Source organism: Ptychodera flava, chromosome 14, assembly GCF_041260155.1.
Source record: "Ptychodera flava strain L36383 chromosome 14, AS_Pfla_20210202, whole genome shotgun sequence".
NCBI lineage: Eukaryota > Metazoa > Hemichordata > Enteropneusta > Ptychoderidae > Ptychodera > Ptychodera flava.
In genome coordinates, this window is record NC_091941.1 from 19,977,816 (window position 1) to 19,995,605 (window position 17,790).

At 35.8% G+C, this 17,790-nt stretch overlaps 1 protein-coding gene across 5 annotated transcripts in view; it reads right to left on the reverse strand.

Annotated features, from left to right (window-relative positions):
• LOC139149672 (calcium permeable stress-gated cation channel 1-like) overlaps window positions 1–17,790 on the reverse strand; it is a 43,103-nt gene that overhangs the window by 4,389 nt on the left and 20,924 nt on the right. For all 5 annotated transcript variants that reach the window (XM_070721532.1, XM_070721536.1, XM_070721533.1 and 2 more), the window contains 16 exons: window positions 17,100–17,137; window positions 16,658–16,849; window positions 13,828–13,939; window positions 11,847–11,920; window positions 10,880–10,960; window positions 10,120–10,243; window positions 9,183–9,316; window positions 8,590–8,709; window positions 5,458–5,516; window positions 4,884–4,978; window positions 4,245–4,438; window positions 3,511–3,570; window positions 3,181–3,343; window positions 2,574–2,679; window positions 1,847–2,014; window positions 565–728 (listed from right to left, as the gene is read on the reverse strand). In XM_070721532.1, the coding sequence (XP_070577633.1) occupies window positions 565–728; window positions 1,847–2,014; window positions 2,574–2,679; window positions 3,181–3,343; window positions 3,511–3,570; window positions 4,245–4,438; window positions 4,884–4,978; window positions 5,458–5,516; window positions 8,590–8,709; window positions 9,183–9,316; window positions 10,120–10,243; window positions 10,880–10,960; window positions 11,847–11,920; window positions 13,828–13,939; window positions 16,658–16,849; window positions 17,100–17,137 (1,884 nt within the window). The remainder of the gene's footprint in view (window positions 1–564; window positions 729–1,846; window positions 2,015–2,573; window positions 2,680–3,180; window positions 3,344–3,510; window positions 3,571–4,244; window positions 4,439–4,883; window positions 4,979–5,457; window positions 5,517–8,589; window positions 8,710–9,182; window positions 9,317–10,119; window positions 10,244–10,879; window positions 10,961–11,846; window positions 11,921–13,827; window positions 13,940–16,657; window positions 16,850–17,099; window positions 17,138–17,790) is intronic.

Genomic DNA, 17,790 nt, shown 5'->3' on the forward strand with positions numbered 1-17,790 from the left:
CAGTGACAGAGTAACTAACATAGATGTACAGTAAAACCCATCATTTTTGGGAGAATAGGCGGCATTATATGCAGGGAAATACGGGTGGAAGGATGAGTTAGGTTTTGGCACCCAGACTCCAGAATGAGTATGTCCCATGTCCTTTGACATCATTTACATATCCACACACTAAGAAGTTTGATCTAACATACTAGAATTGATCATAAAAATTCCTATTTTGTTTCCTTATGGCTTAAAGATCGATACAAGTATGTGGATATCTAAAAGCTGACATTATGATCACTGTAACCCTCATGATATTCTCATCATACCTTGACACTTCAGTGACTTTGCATTTTTATATGACAAGTATGTTAAAATCATCTAAAACTACATCCTTCATCGCGTAATGTTTGATTTACTAACTGAATCTGGTGGCAAACATTTATAAAAGCACAATACATGTATGTATTTGAGAAAAAACTATCCTGGATTTTTTTCGGAAATTTTTCATATTCAAGTCCCTAGGAAATTTTCAGATCTGCATAACAGTGAGTAAGGAGCTCGCAATGCATGAGCACTCACCGTTGGCTCTTCTTCCTGAGGGACTGGCTCTTCCAAGTTGGTGAATTCCTGATAGGAGTGCGGAATGAAACCCATCCACACGTTGAAACAACTCCTGGCTATGAGTAATCCCAGGATGAGAATCAGCACCACAGCTGATACGATAGTCCTAGGATCAAGTGAACCTACAAGATACACAACATCATAGAAAGTCAGTTCTTAGGAGATACTGTCTTCCTAGTTTGCATGGTTTGCGACTGGAAGCATTTTCCAAAGGTGTCGAGAAAATCTACATAAAGAAGACTGAGATCTAGAATCCTTTCCTTGGATGAATTCATCAGGGTCCATACACTCCATGGACTTTGAAGGATTATTCAGTAATTTTCAACTTTTGTGGTCCAAAATATTATTTTCCAGAGATTGCTTTTATGATATATCACTTTCACATATCATTTTCCATATTATTTTTTCAATATCGTGACTGATATCGTTTTGTGTTTTTTTGAAAATTGTGGATGGTTTATACATTTTCCAGGATTTTTGAGGACTCAATTTTATTTTGCAAGGACTTTCCAGGACCCTGGTTTATTCAGTAGTGTTTTTATTATCAGTCCATATTGCATACTAAATTACAAATAACTTCCACTTTCACTACCATGTAAAATGATTATCTGTATACAATCCATGTACATATACTTCAGACCAGCCTAACTATAAGATGAAAGCAACCGAATTTGATTTATTGCAAATGAGTATTTAGAAAACGAATGAGGTCAGTATACCTTCACACAGAAATTGCAACAGAAGAGAAAAAAGCTCTTTATGCAAACAATAACATCAAATTTACAATTGGGTTGATTTATAATGATGTCACACTTCCATCGTTAATAATAAAAAGAAATCTAAATTATTTGTCTTAAAATTTTGATGGGACTTTTGGGAAATCACTCACACAAGAATGAAGAAATTGATCCTGTATTACCACTGATGTTATGATTGAAACTATAAAATTTAGATGTCAAAGGATCAAACCAATATGAAAGTCAAACGTGAAAGGATCTATTAAACTACAAGCTGGGCGGTAATAAAGATAAAAAGTGCAAAGACAAAATTTGGCCGAATTTGTTTCTGTCAGCAGCGGCAAACATTGCCTGAGAGCATTGCTATATTCAGTAACAAACCTACATCTGTGATATATAATGAACAGGAATCTATCATTTCTGCAGAGTCCAGGTGGCAATTGAGGGCAAGTGTATCATTGAGGCTACGACAGATTTGACGTGGAATGAATATTTCTGCTTACCGAGTCTGATGACGGAGAAGAAGAGCATGGAACACTGGAGAAAGACAGCGGATATGATGACATAGTTGACGGCCGAGTCATGGATTCCTTTGTCAATACGTGACGGTCCATACGCGTAGTAAATATTGTATCTATCCACCAGATGCTTGAGCACCATGTATACCAGACCTGCACAGATATTATGCAATACAATCAACAATGCTGGATGAGTGTATGTAATCACTAAAATCACCACAAAGCCATATCAAGAGTATTAGTTTTTTTCACTGGGTTTATTGTACAGCATTGTTTTTCGATCAGCATCACTGTCAAAAGATACATAGGTGACAAATCACTGTTGAGTAACTTTGTAAATATTGTAGTCCGTTGTTCAATAATTCTTGTAAATAGTAATTCAGGCAATGAAACAGAAGCTGTTCTATCTCTAACTCTCCATTTCAAGTAGAGTGATGTCTGGAAACACTCTTTCCATTAGAATTGGAAAGTTCTGTTCAAAACGACGCAGGACAACTGGCTTGCAAATTGCAAGTCTGCAAATTGCAATTCTGCTTAGTTTAAAAAACAAGCCATTGGCATCTGAACAAACTAGAGGAGAAAGACTCAAATAGCAGTGTTCACAATACAGCTGATTTTTCCCCTCAAATTTGGCTTCATTGTCTGTACAGTTTCAGTATCATTAACCGATACTTGTCTCTCTGACATAAGAGGGAGTCTCGCAGCAACTTACCGAATGGTACAATCAGAGGGCAGGTGATGCTATAGACCATGACAATACTGATGATGCACAGCGTCCATGCATACTGCACACCAAACTGGAATTCATAGGCTAACTCCTGCAAAGTAAATCAGAAATACTTCTCAATCAATGATTTCTAGATTTATGTATGGGTATGTGATAACTCGTGAGATCAAGTGCACGTAGTTTCAGTCTTCATCAACATGGATCATGTGGATAGAGCCCCCTAGCTAAAGCAGTATAAAATCCCATTATCATCAGAGTATGTTTACTGAATGAAGATAACCTCGCAGCCACTCAACGAACAAATAACCGTTGTACCAAAATTCTTTCAGGACAAATCTATTGTTTTCATATGTTTAAGTTGGACCTCTTAAGCTTGATAAGGGTGTAGGGGTGCCATGGAACTGTTTGGTTGAAGAAAAGTCAGTAGGGTATGACTTCATTGTACAGCACTGAATTTCACATTGCATGCAATTGAGATACCTAATTCACACATAGTAAGATAGAGGGCCCAATGAATAATCATAGTCAGCTGACTGACAACAGCCAATCAGGGGGCAGACTGAGTAATGATTGACAGATGAAGAAGATATACCTGTCTCTTTGTAATCTTCTCAGCTTCTGATCGGGTCCACAGCATATTGCATGCATAGTAGAATAACTCTGGAAAACGGAACAACTCTAACGCGGTCCCAGCCACAGCACAGGTGATCACGTAGTTCACGAAAAATGCACCATTGTCAGGTAGGAATATACAGCTGTGAGGAAAGACAAGATAGATATTACAGCAAGATGTCTACATATTTCATGATCATGCAACATGAAAACGATCATGTAAAAACTACTTCAATTGCCATCAAAAGACTTCAGGGGAAGATTTATAGATTTTTAAAAAAGCACTCATTGCTTATAAAAATATACTTACTTCCACCTCATTCTGATTTCTTCCTCATTTTTCAAGGACCACTCGAAGAAAGCTTGAGCACTGCAATGAAAAGAAGATCAAATATCTTTACAATTCATACAACTATGATATGATATTTTGTTCCGTACTACAGGCAATTCATATACCTAATATCAAGGATTCAAAATCCAATGTTGAAGTTGTTTCCTGTGTGTAAGAGCTTGGATGAGTCAGCCATATAAATTCAAATATCTATCATGGGATCAATTTAACCTGTCCAACCCCTCCCCCACCCCCAAACTCCCAGTAAACAGCTCTATAATCACCGCTGATAACAATAGGTTTAGGCAGAATCATGGAGGTGATAAGGTTGAAGCCGGATCACAAGAGGGATTTTGAATTATGTCAATACCCGACATGTCCATAAAAAAGAATTAATTCATTTTGCATCTCTTACGTGTATCAATCAACATACAAATGACCCCTTTGCAACATGTACCTGCAATAGTATTAACTTGGTTCACTGGGTGACAAAATGAAATTTTGGCATGTAGTTATGTTTATATGCTTCACTGCTTTCATAGAAATATGCAAACAAACACTGAAATATCTAATCATCTTAATGATAAGACCAATCCAATACGTCAAAAAAAGATATATTAAATATAACTTGACAAATAAGCATAATACCAATAAAATATGTGAGTACAAAATATTTTTCTATGAAAGTAAAACATGAAATATAAATGTTATACCTAGTCAATCCCAGGGATGGCAAAATAAGCAGCATGAACAAGAGGAATATGAATGTCTTTCTCATCACCATGTGGTTTTCATCAGTCCTGGTCCAGTGAGCCTCAAACTGACTGGACCAGTAGACCAACACAGGCAGCAATGCTGAGAATGTCCACAGCAGCAGTGTTGGTAGGAACTGTGACACAAACGGCGACTGTACACAGAAAAAAGGAACAGTAAAATGGGATTAGTAAATGTACAGATTGTTGAGAAGCAAAGTATAACATGAAAATATTTTGTGTGCTTGGGTAAATTTACTATATCTATTGATTTAATATTTAATGTTCCCATGCACAATGAACCTGTGTGTGAATAGATGGCTGCTGAACAGAAAGTGACTATTGTCTTTTTTAAGTATGTGAAAAAACATTGTCAGCAGAAAACATGAAATCTTAAGAATTTTCTTGGTAGTTGTACACATGGCGGTTGAATCGCACTTGAAATATCTACACAGAACAACTATTCGGTCAGAAATACTTTAATATGGTGTATTGCATATATTCTTACGATAAAAAAGTTGTAATATTAATATTACTCTGGCCTGATGAGAAGAGTTATAGAAAAGTGGATAAGCATAGCAGATGCTTGAGATAACTTACATGCAAATTTTCGAAAGCTTTCTGATAGTTGATGTCATCAAGACCAGCCAGGATGACGGCAGGAGTCGTTATGAAGAACAGAAACACACACAATACTGGAAAAAAAAATATCACACACAGATTGAAACAAAATTGACTGTTGTGATCACTGCAGTAATCCATATGTCACATGAAATGTGATGAATTTTCCTGATCCACAACACAGTTGAATCTCAATCTGATTGAATGCAGTTCAATCCATCCATATCAAATTATTCAATTCACGATATACAGTTGTCATACAGTTGTCACAATTTCTGATTTGTTTTATCAAACTTCCTGCGTACCCAATGTCATTGGCACTAGATACTTATTCTCATATCAGTCAGTCATTTATGCAAATGCGACGATACATGTAGGACGTGATGCAAAACATGATATGCAGCCACATGTTGCCATGGCAACAGGCAAGCAAGTGCTTCACTTTACAGATTTCCATTTTTCAATCAGAATCCTCATTTCTAAGGCACCATTCAACTGCCTTTTACTTTTACATCTTGATGAGATTTTGAAATCATGAATTTCTAATACTCACCGAGATTGATGATGACAATTCGTAGCCACCACTGCGCCGGCGACACTGATAAATTCTCCCTTAGGAAATAAAATCAATCAATAAGAGCATTATGGTGTAACAGGAGACACAGTCTTCCATGGAAGATGGATCTGGTTTTAATCTACTTCCTTCAATCAATGATTAATTACAAGGTAAATCCTACTCGACAAGATTTCAGAAATGCCTTAAGAAATAGCCATCGTTTTCAATTTATTTGCAGGAAGGCATATGTAAATGTGACATTGATGCAAGTGTAGGAGTCAGATTACAAGTGTGTATGTCCAGGTAACCTTAAAAAGACTTTGTGCAGATTCATGAAGAAGAACTCAATCGCATGGGTTTTCATCGTTATGATAATGAGGAGCAGGTTGTATGGTGACAAATTTTTAAAGAACTGACCATAGAGGGCAGCATTCAACTCTTTTGCAACCTTGCAAGGTCGTTGCACTGTGACTACAGCATCGGTCAAACATTGCAGCAGAAGAGACAGATTTTGATCCTTTTGCCAGAAAAATTGGTGGAAAAAGTTGCTTTTTTACATACATTTTAATGATCAAGGCATTTTATCAAGCATAATGTGAGATGAAAACCGCACAAAACAGTAGTATTTTGTATTTCAAATCACAGAATGTTTCGGACTACTAGAGTTGAAATCATTTTACACCAAGACAACGTGAGGATTAAAAGTTGTTGGAAAAAAGTGAAAATTACTGGAAGGCAGGCAAAAAATCTTTCAGTCAAGATTATTTTTCAGACTGCAACTGCACATATTTGTTAAAAAATGACTGTAGGCTCTTAGAGATTATTGAATGTTATGAGCGAGGAGACAAACCTGGTTTGATCTTCATAGCCGACTTTGAGAAAGCGTTTGACAAAGTGAGATGGGACTTGATTTTGAAATCTTTAGAATTTTTTAATTTTGGTCATTCTTTTATTACCTGGGTTAAAGTAATGTATAACAATATCTGTAGTCGCATTATAAATTATGGTCATATTTCTGATAAGTTTAATCTTTTACGCGGTGTTCGACAAGGATGTCCATTATTGCCTTATTTATTTGTTATTGCCGTTGAGATGTTAGCAATTCGGGTGAGAGATTGTCGAGCTATAAAAGGTTTAAATACAGGTTTGATCGAAAGTAAAATTTCACAATATGCTGACGATACCAATTTTCAAATCCAGGCCACTTTGACCTCCTTTTCTGCTTTGCTAAATATTTTGAACGATTTTTCCTCTATATCTGGTTTAAAACCTAATTATGAAAAGTGTAAGGTGTTGCGCATAGGCTCATTAAAACTTACAAATTTCATTATTGACACTCCTTGTTCCTTAGAATGGACAGATGGCTCTGTGGATGTATTGGGTATACACATTCCGAGTAATTTAGCAGATTTACTTGACTTCAACTTTAGTCCTCGCATTGAAAAAGCTAGAAAGATACTGCAGCCATGGAAGGGACGTGGTCTTACCTTCAATGGGAAAGTTGCTCTTATTAAGTCTTTGGTCACTTCTCAGTTTACGTACTTATTTATGTCCCTCCCAACACCTGGGTTTGATTTTTTTAAGAATTATGAGACCCTTATTTTTAACTTCTTGTGGGATGGTAAACCAGACCGGATTAAGAGAGACACCATTTACAACTCATATGAAAAGGGCGGCCTTAATTTGACAAATCTACGTGTCTTCAACAGGACACTTAAAGCTGCTTGGATTAGAAGGTTGTTTGCAATACTAGTATGTTTGCAGCAAGTGGTATAATTCCATGCTTTCAGATTCTGGCGGTTCCCTTGTTTATTACGCCAATATTAATAACTGCGACTTTTCCACTTTCGACCATATCAAGTCTAGTTTTTTCAAAGAAATTCTTTTAGCATGGCTGCAGTATAACTATACCATGGTCAATAACGCTGACGATGCATGTCAAGCTTTTATTTGCTATAATTCTAAAATCCGCATTAATGGGCTTCCAATTCGATGGAAAAACCTATATGAGAATGGAGTTGTATTTATTAATGACTTACTGGATGTTAATTGCAAGTTTTATAGTTTTGACAAGTTTACCGAAATGTATGGTAATATATGTACGCATTATGATTATACACAAATCTTAAATGCTATTCCGAGAGCTTGGAAGAAGATGATTAAAAAATCAAAATCAAAATCTTCCAAACTATTGGTGTGTAAGCCTAAATGTCGGAATAATAATTGCTTCTCTAGTGTTAAAATTAATCAAGATATCTACAATTATTTCTTAAAATTAGATTCATCTGCTGATGTTCCTTTACACATCATAAGATATTGGCATGATATTTTAGATGTTATTATTCCCACTAACAAACTATTTGTACTTCCTTTCAAACTAACTATAGATACCAAATTGAGAAATTTCCAGTACAAACTGGTTATGAGGATTTTACCAACAAATCGTATGCTTCGTAAATGGGGCTTGATTAATTCCCCTATGTGTACTTTTTGCGAGGAGGTTGAAGAAGATTATTTTCACTTGTTTTGGGATTGTATTTATACAGCCAAATTTTGGCAAAGTGTAAAAGAGTGGTTTTATAGTGTAACCCGTACTAGGATAAAGCTAAACGCTCTGCAGTGTATACTTGGAATTGGTGACCAAATTAATATACTTGGTGATTTTGTTTTTCTAATGGGTCGTTTTCATATTTTTCGATGTAAATACTTAAACACCTCCCCAAATATCGATGGATTTAAATCTTATGTCCGTTCTGTGTACAAGACCGAAAAACGAATAGCTTTTACAACTGATAACCAAGAGAAACATACAAAAAAATGGGGAGCTTTTGTCGCTCTTTTGGATGTTTGATTCTGTTCTGTTTTCTTGTCCTTTTTTTTGTCTTATGTAGTTTTTGTCGTTCTGAATAATAAAAAATTATAAAAAAAAAAAAAAAAAAAAAATGACTGTAGCTTCTGTTTAATTGCCAACAGCAAAAAAACTCAAGGTTTCCCTAATTGCACAACTGACTTCAGGCACGGCATCATCAAACAGTCAGAACGTGAAAGTAACAAAAGCTGCAGACAATAGTAACTTTTTGAGACACTTGAAGGAGCCTTCCCTTTCCACCGCTCATACCGTAGACTTACCATTTGATATTGTCTGGAGCAGGGGCATAGTCTAATTTCCATCTTGTGGAGTTGAGTTGGGTGCTGACACTTGAGATGGTAGGAGGTGTCGTCTTTAGCGTCTTGTAATCCTGAACAATCCTGCCGTGGGAATACATCATTCATTTGGAAAAAAGCCACATACAGGCAACACACCTAATGTCAGACAATCCAGACAAGCTACAGAAAAATGACACCTGACAAGCCTATCAGATTTTGAGCTAATTTAAGTTCTACTAGAATAAAATTGTATACTACAAACATAGTTTTTAAATATGATTTACAATGTTGGGTATTATATCCAAATATTTGCATATTTGCATGACCAAAAGCTTATTTAGTTCTTAGCTTCTGTCTATGGAAATATCAAAATGATAAAAATAAAGGCACATCAGAAAAATTCCATAAAGTTTTGAACTGACCAACAAAAGCGTTGACAAAAAATGAAAAACATTTCTATCACAGTGTTTTACTCTGAAATATTGTTAATATTCTTGCTTCCATTGCAAAATCTATATATTTTTGAACTTTGCCCAAGGGTTTCCGCTCAAGAATCAACAGAATAGTTTACTTACTTAGCAGCTATTTTCTCGTTATGTACGGTGACGAACGCCATGCCAAGATTACTGCTGTAAGCTATTCTCCTCTCCTCCATAACTTCTTCCGTGTACTTTGCTTCCAGCTCAGCGTAGTATTCAATTGCATCAACCTGTGGAAGATGGAGTCAATATTCAAGGGTTTCCATTGAGGACCAATCTGCAATATTTTTACTGAGTTTTCTTTTATCATGTATGAGAAGTAACAAAAGACATTATATGTCAAATTCCATAATGTGTCCGATGAAGCAAAGTTCCTATATTACTCTGAAATCATGACCACCGATGTAAAAATTTTCTTCCCAATATTTTTACATTTTTTCTGAGATTTTTTTATTCCCAATTTAAATAATATTATACAATAAAGTGTACTAAACATTGAGTCTGTTAGAAAATATACAGGTATGAGACGTTAATGGAACAATGATTTCTGTTTCCGGAAAAAAAAATGTTCAGTTGTAAATGGATGCTTCCTTGATTGCAAATAATTTGTTGGAAGAAAATCCTATCCTTTGAAATGGCACTTTCATTTTCGTAACAGATTTTTATACCCCTGCTGCTGCCTTCTTTTTGCTTTTAGTGGCCTTTTAGTGCGTCGAAATTGAGTGCAAAAATTACATTAAATTGTACATGCTATTTGAGCAAAAAGGTCAAATGCAGCAATAACCAAATGGCAATTTTCTTAAAAATTTTACTCTTCTAGTCATTGTGGCTGCATTTACTACAAAGTGCTAAAGGGTAGGATTTCAGGTAAATAGTGGGCTGGGGGAGCTAGCAGCTGAGTAGTGGGATAGGGGAGCTAATAGTTGAGTAGTGGGCTAGGGGAGCTAAAAGTTGAGTAGTGGGCTAGGGGAGCTAATAGTTGAGTAGTGGGCTAGGGGAGCTAAAAGCTGAGTGTGTTGATTACTGTGTATACCTTTGGTCCACCACAGCCATCACAGCAGCTAACTTGTCCACAGGTTCCAGCTCTCAATGTTGGACGTATTCCAGTCTTCTGATGCATCTCCATGCAGTGAAGACGATTCTGATGGGCATTTTGTCTGTCGAAAAATGATATTGAATACTATTATTATATGCATCCTCAAATCCAAATTTCAATAATTGTTCTTTACCTTGTATCGAACACAGGACTGATTTACACTTCTGACAGCAAACTGCAATGGTGCCTCTCAATACTTTGCACAGGCTATACGAAGGGTGTTTCATATGTTGAAAAATTCCAACGGGCATTTTGTGTAGTGCAAAATGATACTCCTTTCAGTCAAATCAAGTATGTCGCCAAGCATCAAAACTGTCGCCACTCAAAGAAACTACTACTTCACTAATACATTATGTTTCCAACCCTTTTCAATTCTCTAAGAGGGCAGCTTGAGCTGATCCTAATGCTGCCTTCAAGGACATTTGATACTCAAAACACACTTCGATATTGTTTCTTCTACGATAATTTCTCTAGTTGCAAATTAGACTGCCAAATCTATCCCCAAGAGTGAATCTAGTTTCATTTTACAAGCGCCTAATGGGCAGACATTTGCCAAGATCATCTTTCCTTTACAAATCTTACACAAATTATCTGTCATTACTGTCGCCACATTTCACCGGAATCAAGCCTACAACACACCACTTCAATCACAGCGGGATTTCTTTGCAATGAGAAGAGGAAGCACAGAATTTCTTACTTTTTCTTGTTGAGCTTCATGAGCTTGGTGATGTCATAGGCAAACTGAATCTCCGTCACAATCACATCTGGATATGCCTCCCTGCAATACAAGAAAAGATAAATAAAAAGTCAGAATGTTTCAGGTAGTATGCGCCTCGAAAGTGAAAGACTTACACTTTTGCTCAAAGTTTCCTCAAGGAATATTCCAACCATTCTCTTTCAAAATCAAGAATAAAAATCGGGGTCGAATCACCATGCAAATTTTGGAACTAGAGACACAAATTACCCAAGATTTACTGATATTTGCCATCCCGGTGTTAACTCTATGGAGAAAAATAAAATTTTTGATTTTTCGAAAAACTAAGACTTACAGAAAAAGTTTTCTTACTGTACATCAAGAGCTTTAAAATGTACCCCCACATGGTAGATCAGAAAAGAGTTGTGAAAGTGTGAGAGTCCAAATAGATGTCCCTGCGGCGCATTCTACCTTAATTGGGGGGGGGGGGGGGGGGTTGGGGGTTGGGTTACTGCCATGGGCCTGTAGTGGGTGCCTGGTAACACACTGCCTGATGTGATGTATGTCCACACTCATCAGCCAAAGGTTCTGATGAATATATTACACCCCCTGCTACCTGATTTGACAAAATAATATTTGCTTCTTGTGTATAGGGCATACATTAGCCTGAATGATATTGTGTGCCTGTAACGTTGCCAATAGTTTGGCTATTTACAAGTTTTCAAGCATGCAAGTTCAACAACTCAATTTTCTGTCAGTCACAGGTTTATCAGGGGAATGAAATGACCGACGCACATGTAATTTCGGTGTACAGAAAAGTGAAGATAGGTTTTGTATTGGTAATTTGTTGTGGTCCCTTAGACATGAATTCCAGAAGATAATGATGATGAGGCAGGAATTAATGAAAAAAAGATATATTATTTTGCATAAATTTTTTTTGGCATCAAAACATGAATGGGCGGTTACTCACTGGAAGTGTTGCTTCACTAGTGCTGGATCTGTTCGTTCAAGTGGAACTCCAACCACAAATAATGTACGAGTCACCTGTGAAGGTCAAAGACGTCCAACATGTATGTCATTTTTTTTAAAAAATTGTGTTACCTGGATGGAGAAATTTGCCAATCTGACATACAACATAGATTCATGATGTACAATGCTGTTAAAGGTGACTTGATAGGAAGTGGCTGTATTTGCCACCTTTATTGAACCGTAGTCAATACAATTATCGCTGAAACCCCTTGAGACGGTTCTGTCACTGCAGTACACCCTACTTGCGGGAGAGTTCATCAATTTTGCGGACAGACATGCAAAGTATGTGTGAAGGGTACATTGCACACTGAATATAAATGCACTCATTTCACAACATGGTATGGGCATGATGTACGTTGCTTACACCAAAACATAACCTATAGTCCTTTTTCCACTGGCTTGCTTTAACTACAGGTACTTTAGCAGTAATTTGAAAGGAAAGTAATCAAGATCTATGACTGCTGATTTTCTAAAATTCTTGATCTGTGGTTTTACGATTATGGTTCTTTACTTTTCAGATGAGAATCATTCAAACAATCATGGCACAAATGATGGCAATCTCCACACAGAGACTGAAGCGCGGTGGGCCATGCAGCAGTGCTTCCTGGATAATTCGAACCAAGCTAGAGGGTTTCCAAGTCATTGACCACGCGCCCCCACCAATCTCTGCTGCAGGCAAATTTAAATATTCCAAACTCAGACTTCTTTCAGTCCTGTGCGCGCCCAACTGGCTCAATAACCGTGGCGGAAATAGCAGATTTTGATAGGAGCTATCTAGCTAGAGATTGCAAAGTCTGCACACTGGTTAAAATAATACATTATACGCTAGTAAAATAATAAATAATCAGCTAAAACTTTGAAAATCACGTCTGCAAAGCTGACAGTCATTGGGGCATACAGTTTGAATCATCGATTCACATCCATGTAACCTAGAGCAAGGTCTATGTTTTGCAAGTGTTCACGGAATCGAGTATCAATATTGAAACTAGTGTATTATTCATTTATCTAATTTTTTTTGGTTCGAAGTATTATATATAAAAAAAGACAGACAATGTTTATCATGGAAAACCCGCGATACCAAAAAAGTTGGTGAAAGCCGTCGCCTGTGGCAGAGGTCAATGTGGCTACTGCTGAGACTGGTTAAAATAATACATTATACGCTAGTAAAATAATAAATAATCAGCTAAAACTTTGAAAATCGCGTCTGCAAAGCTGACAGCCGTTGGGGCATACAGTTTGAATCATCGATTCACATCCATGTAACCTATCATCTATGTTTTGCAAGTGTTCACGGAATCGAGTATCAATATTGAAACTAGTGTATTATTCATTTATCTAATTTTTTTGGTTCGAAGTATTATATATAAAAAAAGACAGAAAATGTTTATCATGGAAAACCCGCAATGCCAAAATTTGGTGAAAGCCGTCGCCTGTGGCAGAGGTCAATGTGGCCACTGCTGAGACTCCCTAGCTATGTTCTAATTTTCCATGCCGCTACAATCTCTGTATGGAGATTGAAATGATGGAGCATGTTAATAGCCGTGCAATGATGGCATAGAAATCTACAGGAAATATCCACAGGACACACATAGCGGATATGAGAGAGTACATTGTAAGCTGACGATACATTCAGGCAAAGATCAGTGTGGGATATATACAGTACAGGGTCTATCAACTACATAACAACATTTGTCATCAGTATACGATTTCACTGTCAACAATTAAACTACTGACAACAGAACAATTACCCTGATCCAACCATTTTTCTGACATTTCCACTTTTTGCAAAATCTTAAATAACCTTAAGGGATATCATGAAGACATGTTATATAAAAATGTCCTGGAGAAAAAAACGTCAAAGCAACACAAAGACGTATACCAAATGGCACATAATGACTTCAGTTGAGATCTAGAAGACTTACAATGTCGTGTTCTTCCCTGTGCTGTAGATGAGTGGTGAAGTGCCTCATGAATGCCAAGACAATGACTAGGTAAAGCACTGAGAATACCGTATGAACCCACAGTAATGGTGAGCTGTTGAAATCAAAAATGAATTGTGAGAGAGTGTATTGATAACCCTGTGTAATTATGTCGCACATGAAACGACCATGGTACTTTTCTGAAGTGAGTTTTGATCATGAACATGAATATTTGCAAACTGTGGTAATAATTCTTTTGTGCTGACTGTTGTGAAATCACAATCAAAGGTTATGAATATGTCATTTGCCAATTTTGCAAAGACTCTATAAATGACTGTAGTGTTTCATGTGCATGTTTAAGCAGGTATAGATGGACTAGTGGGAGATTTTCTGCACTTCTATAACATGGATGTAAACACTAATGCCAAAACACCAAATACTGTTTCAAACAAAGAGACATCTCATGTAAAACATGCAAAAAAGATCAATTACTGATTAGGGACCAAGGAAATTAAATTCCCATGACACAGTATTTGTCACTGATTTTCAGGCATTATTGGAAATTAAAATTGGCAAAGTAACGAAATAGTGTTTCCCGGAAATGATTTCTTCAGTGTTTTCTCTAGGATGTGCAATCAATCAAAATCCCCTTTTAAATAATCACAAGCACACGACATGTCGCCCTTCTACAATGAAGTTATTAGATTATGATTTACAAAGAGAATATTTATGCTAGCGTATATTCCACTTCATGATTTCTGTCTATGATGCAACATCATGTAGTCGATGTAATCCACTATATGTAGCCACAGTAAAGTGATACAAGCTTCCTATCTGCAGAAGGATGCGATACAGCTGAAAGACTATCAACGAGAGTTTGCCTTCAGATTACAAAACCGTGTTTGAACTGAAATGAAGTGTGAATGATTTGTGTGGGTTTTTAATTTATTCAACATTTACTGGATGGAAAAAATAAACAAACAAGAGTGTCTTGTTATTTGATATTTGACTAATGCGATAACCTCAATTAGCTAACACCATGCAAAAATCTTAATTTGCATAACTTAAATTTGCATAATTCATCGTAGTCCCCCTCATTCATCAAATCCTCCTAAATATTCAAGCAGGGGGAAAACCTGAAGAAACCATATATGAACTGAATATGCTCTCGTGTTTTACAACAGGTTCATTAATAGTAGTGCGCTTCACAGAACAATGAGATATATGTTATCACTATATGTAGCAGGTTTTTTCAACTTCGCACAGTACTCTCAGAGTTTAATCACTAATTACAAAACAATTTAATATTCAAATGAGCTGTTCATTAACTTGACACTGCTCAATGCTTTATGGGACAATTAGATATCCATCAGATCAACATTTGTAGCACGTTTTATTTAATTTAATGCTGTAATTTTAGAGTAATGTCACTAATTACAAAGTTCATTAAATATGCAAATAAACCCTAAATTAACTTGACACTGTTCAATGATTCATAGCACAATTAAATATTTATCAAATCAATATCTGTAGCACGTTTCACAAAATTTTGGTGCCGAAATTTCAGAGTTATATACCTAATTACAAAGTTTATTAAATATGGAAATGAACCTTAATTAACTTTACACTACTAAATGCTTCACAATACAGTTAGATATCTGTCGTATCAGTATGTGCAGCAGTCTTCATCACATTTGATGCAGTTATTTCGGAGTTATATGACTAATTGTAAGACTTCATGAAATATGCAAATGAGCTAATTATTAACTTGACACTGCTCAATGCTTCTCAGTACAATTGGATATTTATCAGATCAACATCTGTAGCAAGTTTCATCAAATTTAACGCTATAATTTTGGAGTAATATAACTAATTACAAAGTTCATTAAATATGCAAATGAACCCTTAATTAACTTCACACAACTTAATGTTCTACACCACAGTTAGATATCAGCCGGATCAGTATCTGCAGCAGATTTCATCACATTTGGTGAAGTTATATCGGAGTTATATCACTAATTACAAAACTTCATAAAATATGCAAATGACCTATTTATTAACTTGACACTGCCTAATGCTTCTAAGTATAATTAGATATATATCAGATCAATATTTGTTGCAAGTATCATCAAGTTTGGTGCAGGAATTTCAGAGTTATCTCACTAATAACAAAAGTTCATTAAATATGCAAATGAGAAGATAATTGACATGACACTCACAGTATCATCATAATGTTCTTAGATTGTCATCTGTGAAAAGTTTCGTGAAATTTTGTGCAGTATTTCTTGATATATGTCTACACTGTCATTACCGTCTCCATAGGGAAACCATTGTACGGAAAAAAACGATATTGCATAATTTCATTAATATGCATGCCACACTAACCAAAATCTAATCAGTTCTTGCAAGTAGCATATGGTACCTGTGTACCAAATCTGACTTGAATCCGTTCAGGCGTTTTTGAGTTATCGTGTAAACAGACAGACAGACAGACACACACACACACACACACTATACACACACACACACACGGACAGACAGACAGACATCGCTATTACATTAGCCCACGTGTTTACACACGTGAGCTAAAAACTGTTCCTTAATTTCCCATAGCCTTCTGAATGATTGCAGAAAGTGACTTTCATTTCTTTGTCGGTTGTACTGATTAATTTTGCTATACCCAGATCACTTCATGTTGGAATGAAATAAAACTGTAATAACATATAGAATCAACCAAAAAAGCAAGGACAGAATCCTATATATTACTCCCTCGTACAGTCCAAGTCAACCACTTGCATGTAAACTCCAGCTGATCTGAGCATCACAAACTTACTCAGTTGGTAGATTGGACACCGTTGTGCGGCCAAAGTTCTGCGGACCACCTTCCTGGCTTCCGGAGAAATTGACGGGGAGTATGACACAGAGAGAAAGTACGCAGAGAACTACCAGCAATAGCAGAATGTAGCGCTGAAATGATATATACTGTACGGCATCAACTCCAGATTTGGCTCGGATGTGCTCATCTCTGTTGAAAAAAAAAAAATTGATGAAAAGTAAGGTAACAATGTTGCTGTACCTCGTATGTCTAAAACCATATAGCACTAAATAACTGTGTAATTTTGAAACAGGGTTTTGGAAGAGTGGGTATGTAAGATTTCCTACATGATACTCTTTTGTAAAACATACTATATGCCTTTTCATCGTCATGAACATTAGGTTCATTTGTAAACCAGTCATGAGCAAATGATATAGAAACACAGATAATAGGCACTTACTTAATTTTGAAAATTGATGGAATCCACGCGCAGAATCCCTAGAAATGGAAAGAAAAAATAGATACAGTCATGGAAAATTGCCAGGCCCATCATACAGAACCAATTACTACATGCCAAGGCCATAAGATTTCTGATCATGCTTCTACACAGCACCTACAGTCATAGAATGTATAGTTACATACACTCATACGCTGGCAATGGCTGTTCAATGCTGGTATCTATCTTATTAAGTCTGATATATATATACTGGTATATATATATATTATATATATATATATATATATATATATATATATATATATATATATATATATATATATATATATATATATATATATGTTATATATATATATATATATATATACTATATATTATATGATATATATATATATATATATATATATATATATATATATATATATATATATATATATATATATATATATATATATATATATATATATATATATATATATATATTGTGCAGGAAAGAATTTTATGCAGAAAATAAACTTTATTATCTATAGATAACTTTATGAGCAAAGGGAATACTGAGTACATGAGATGGAGTACTACAATTCACACTCAGCTCTCTAATTTCCATGATTCATCACCGCGTATGCAATCATCATAGACAACACCTGTTACAACAGATGTGGTGTACAAACCATTGTGAAGAGTTTCATACAAC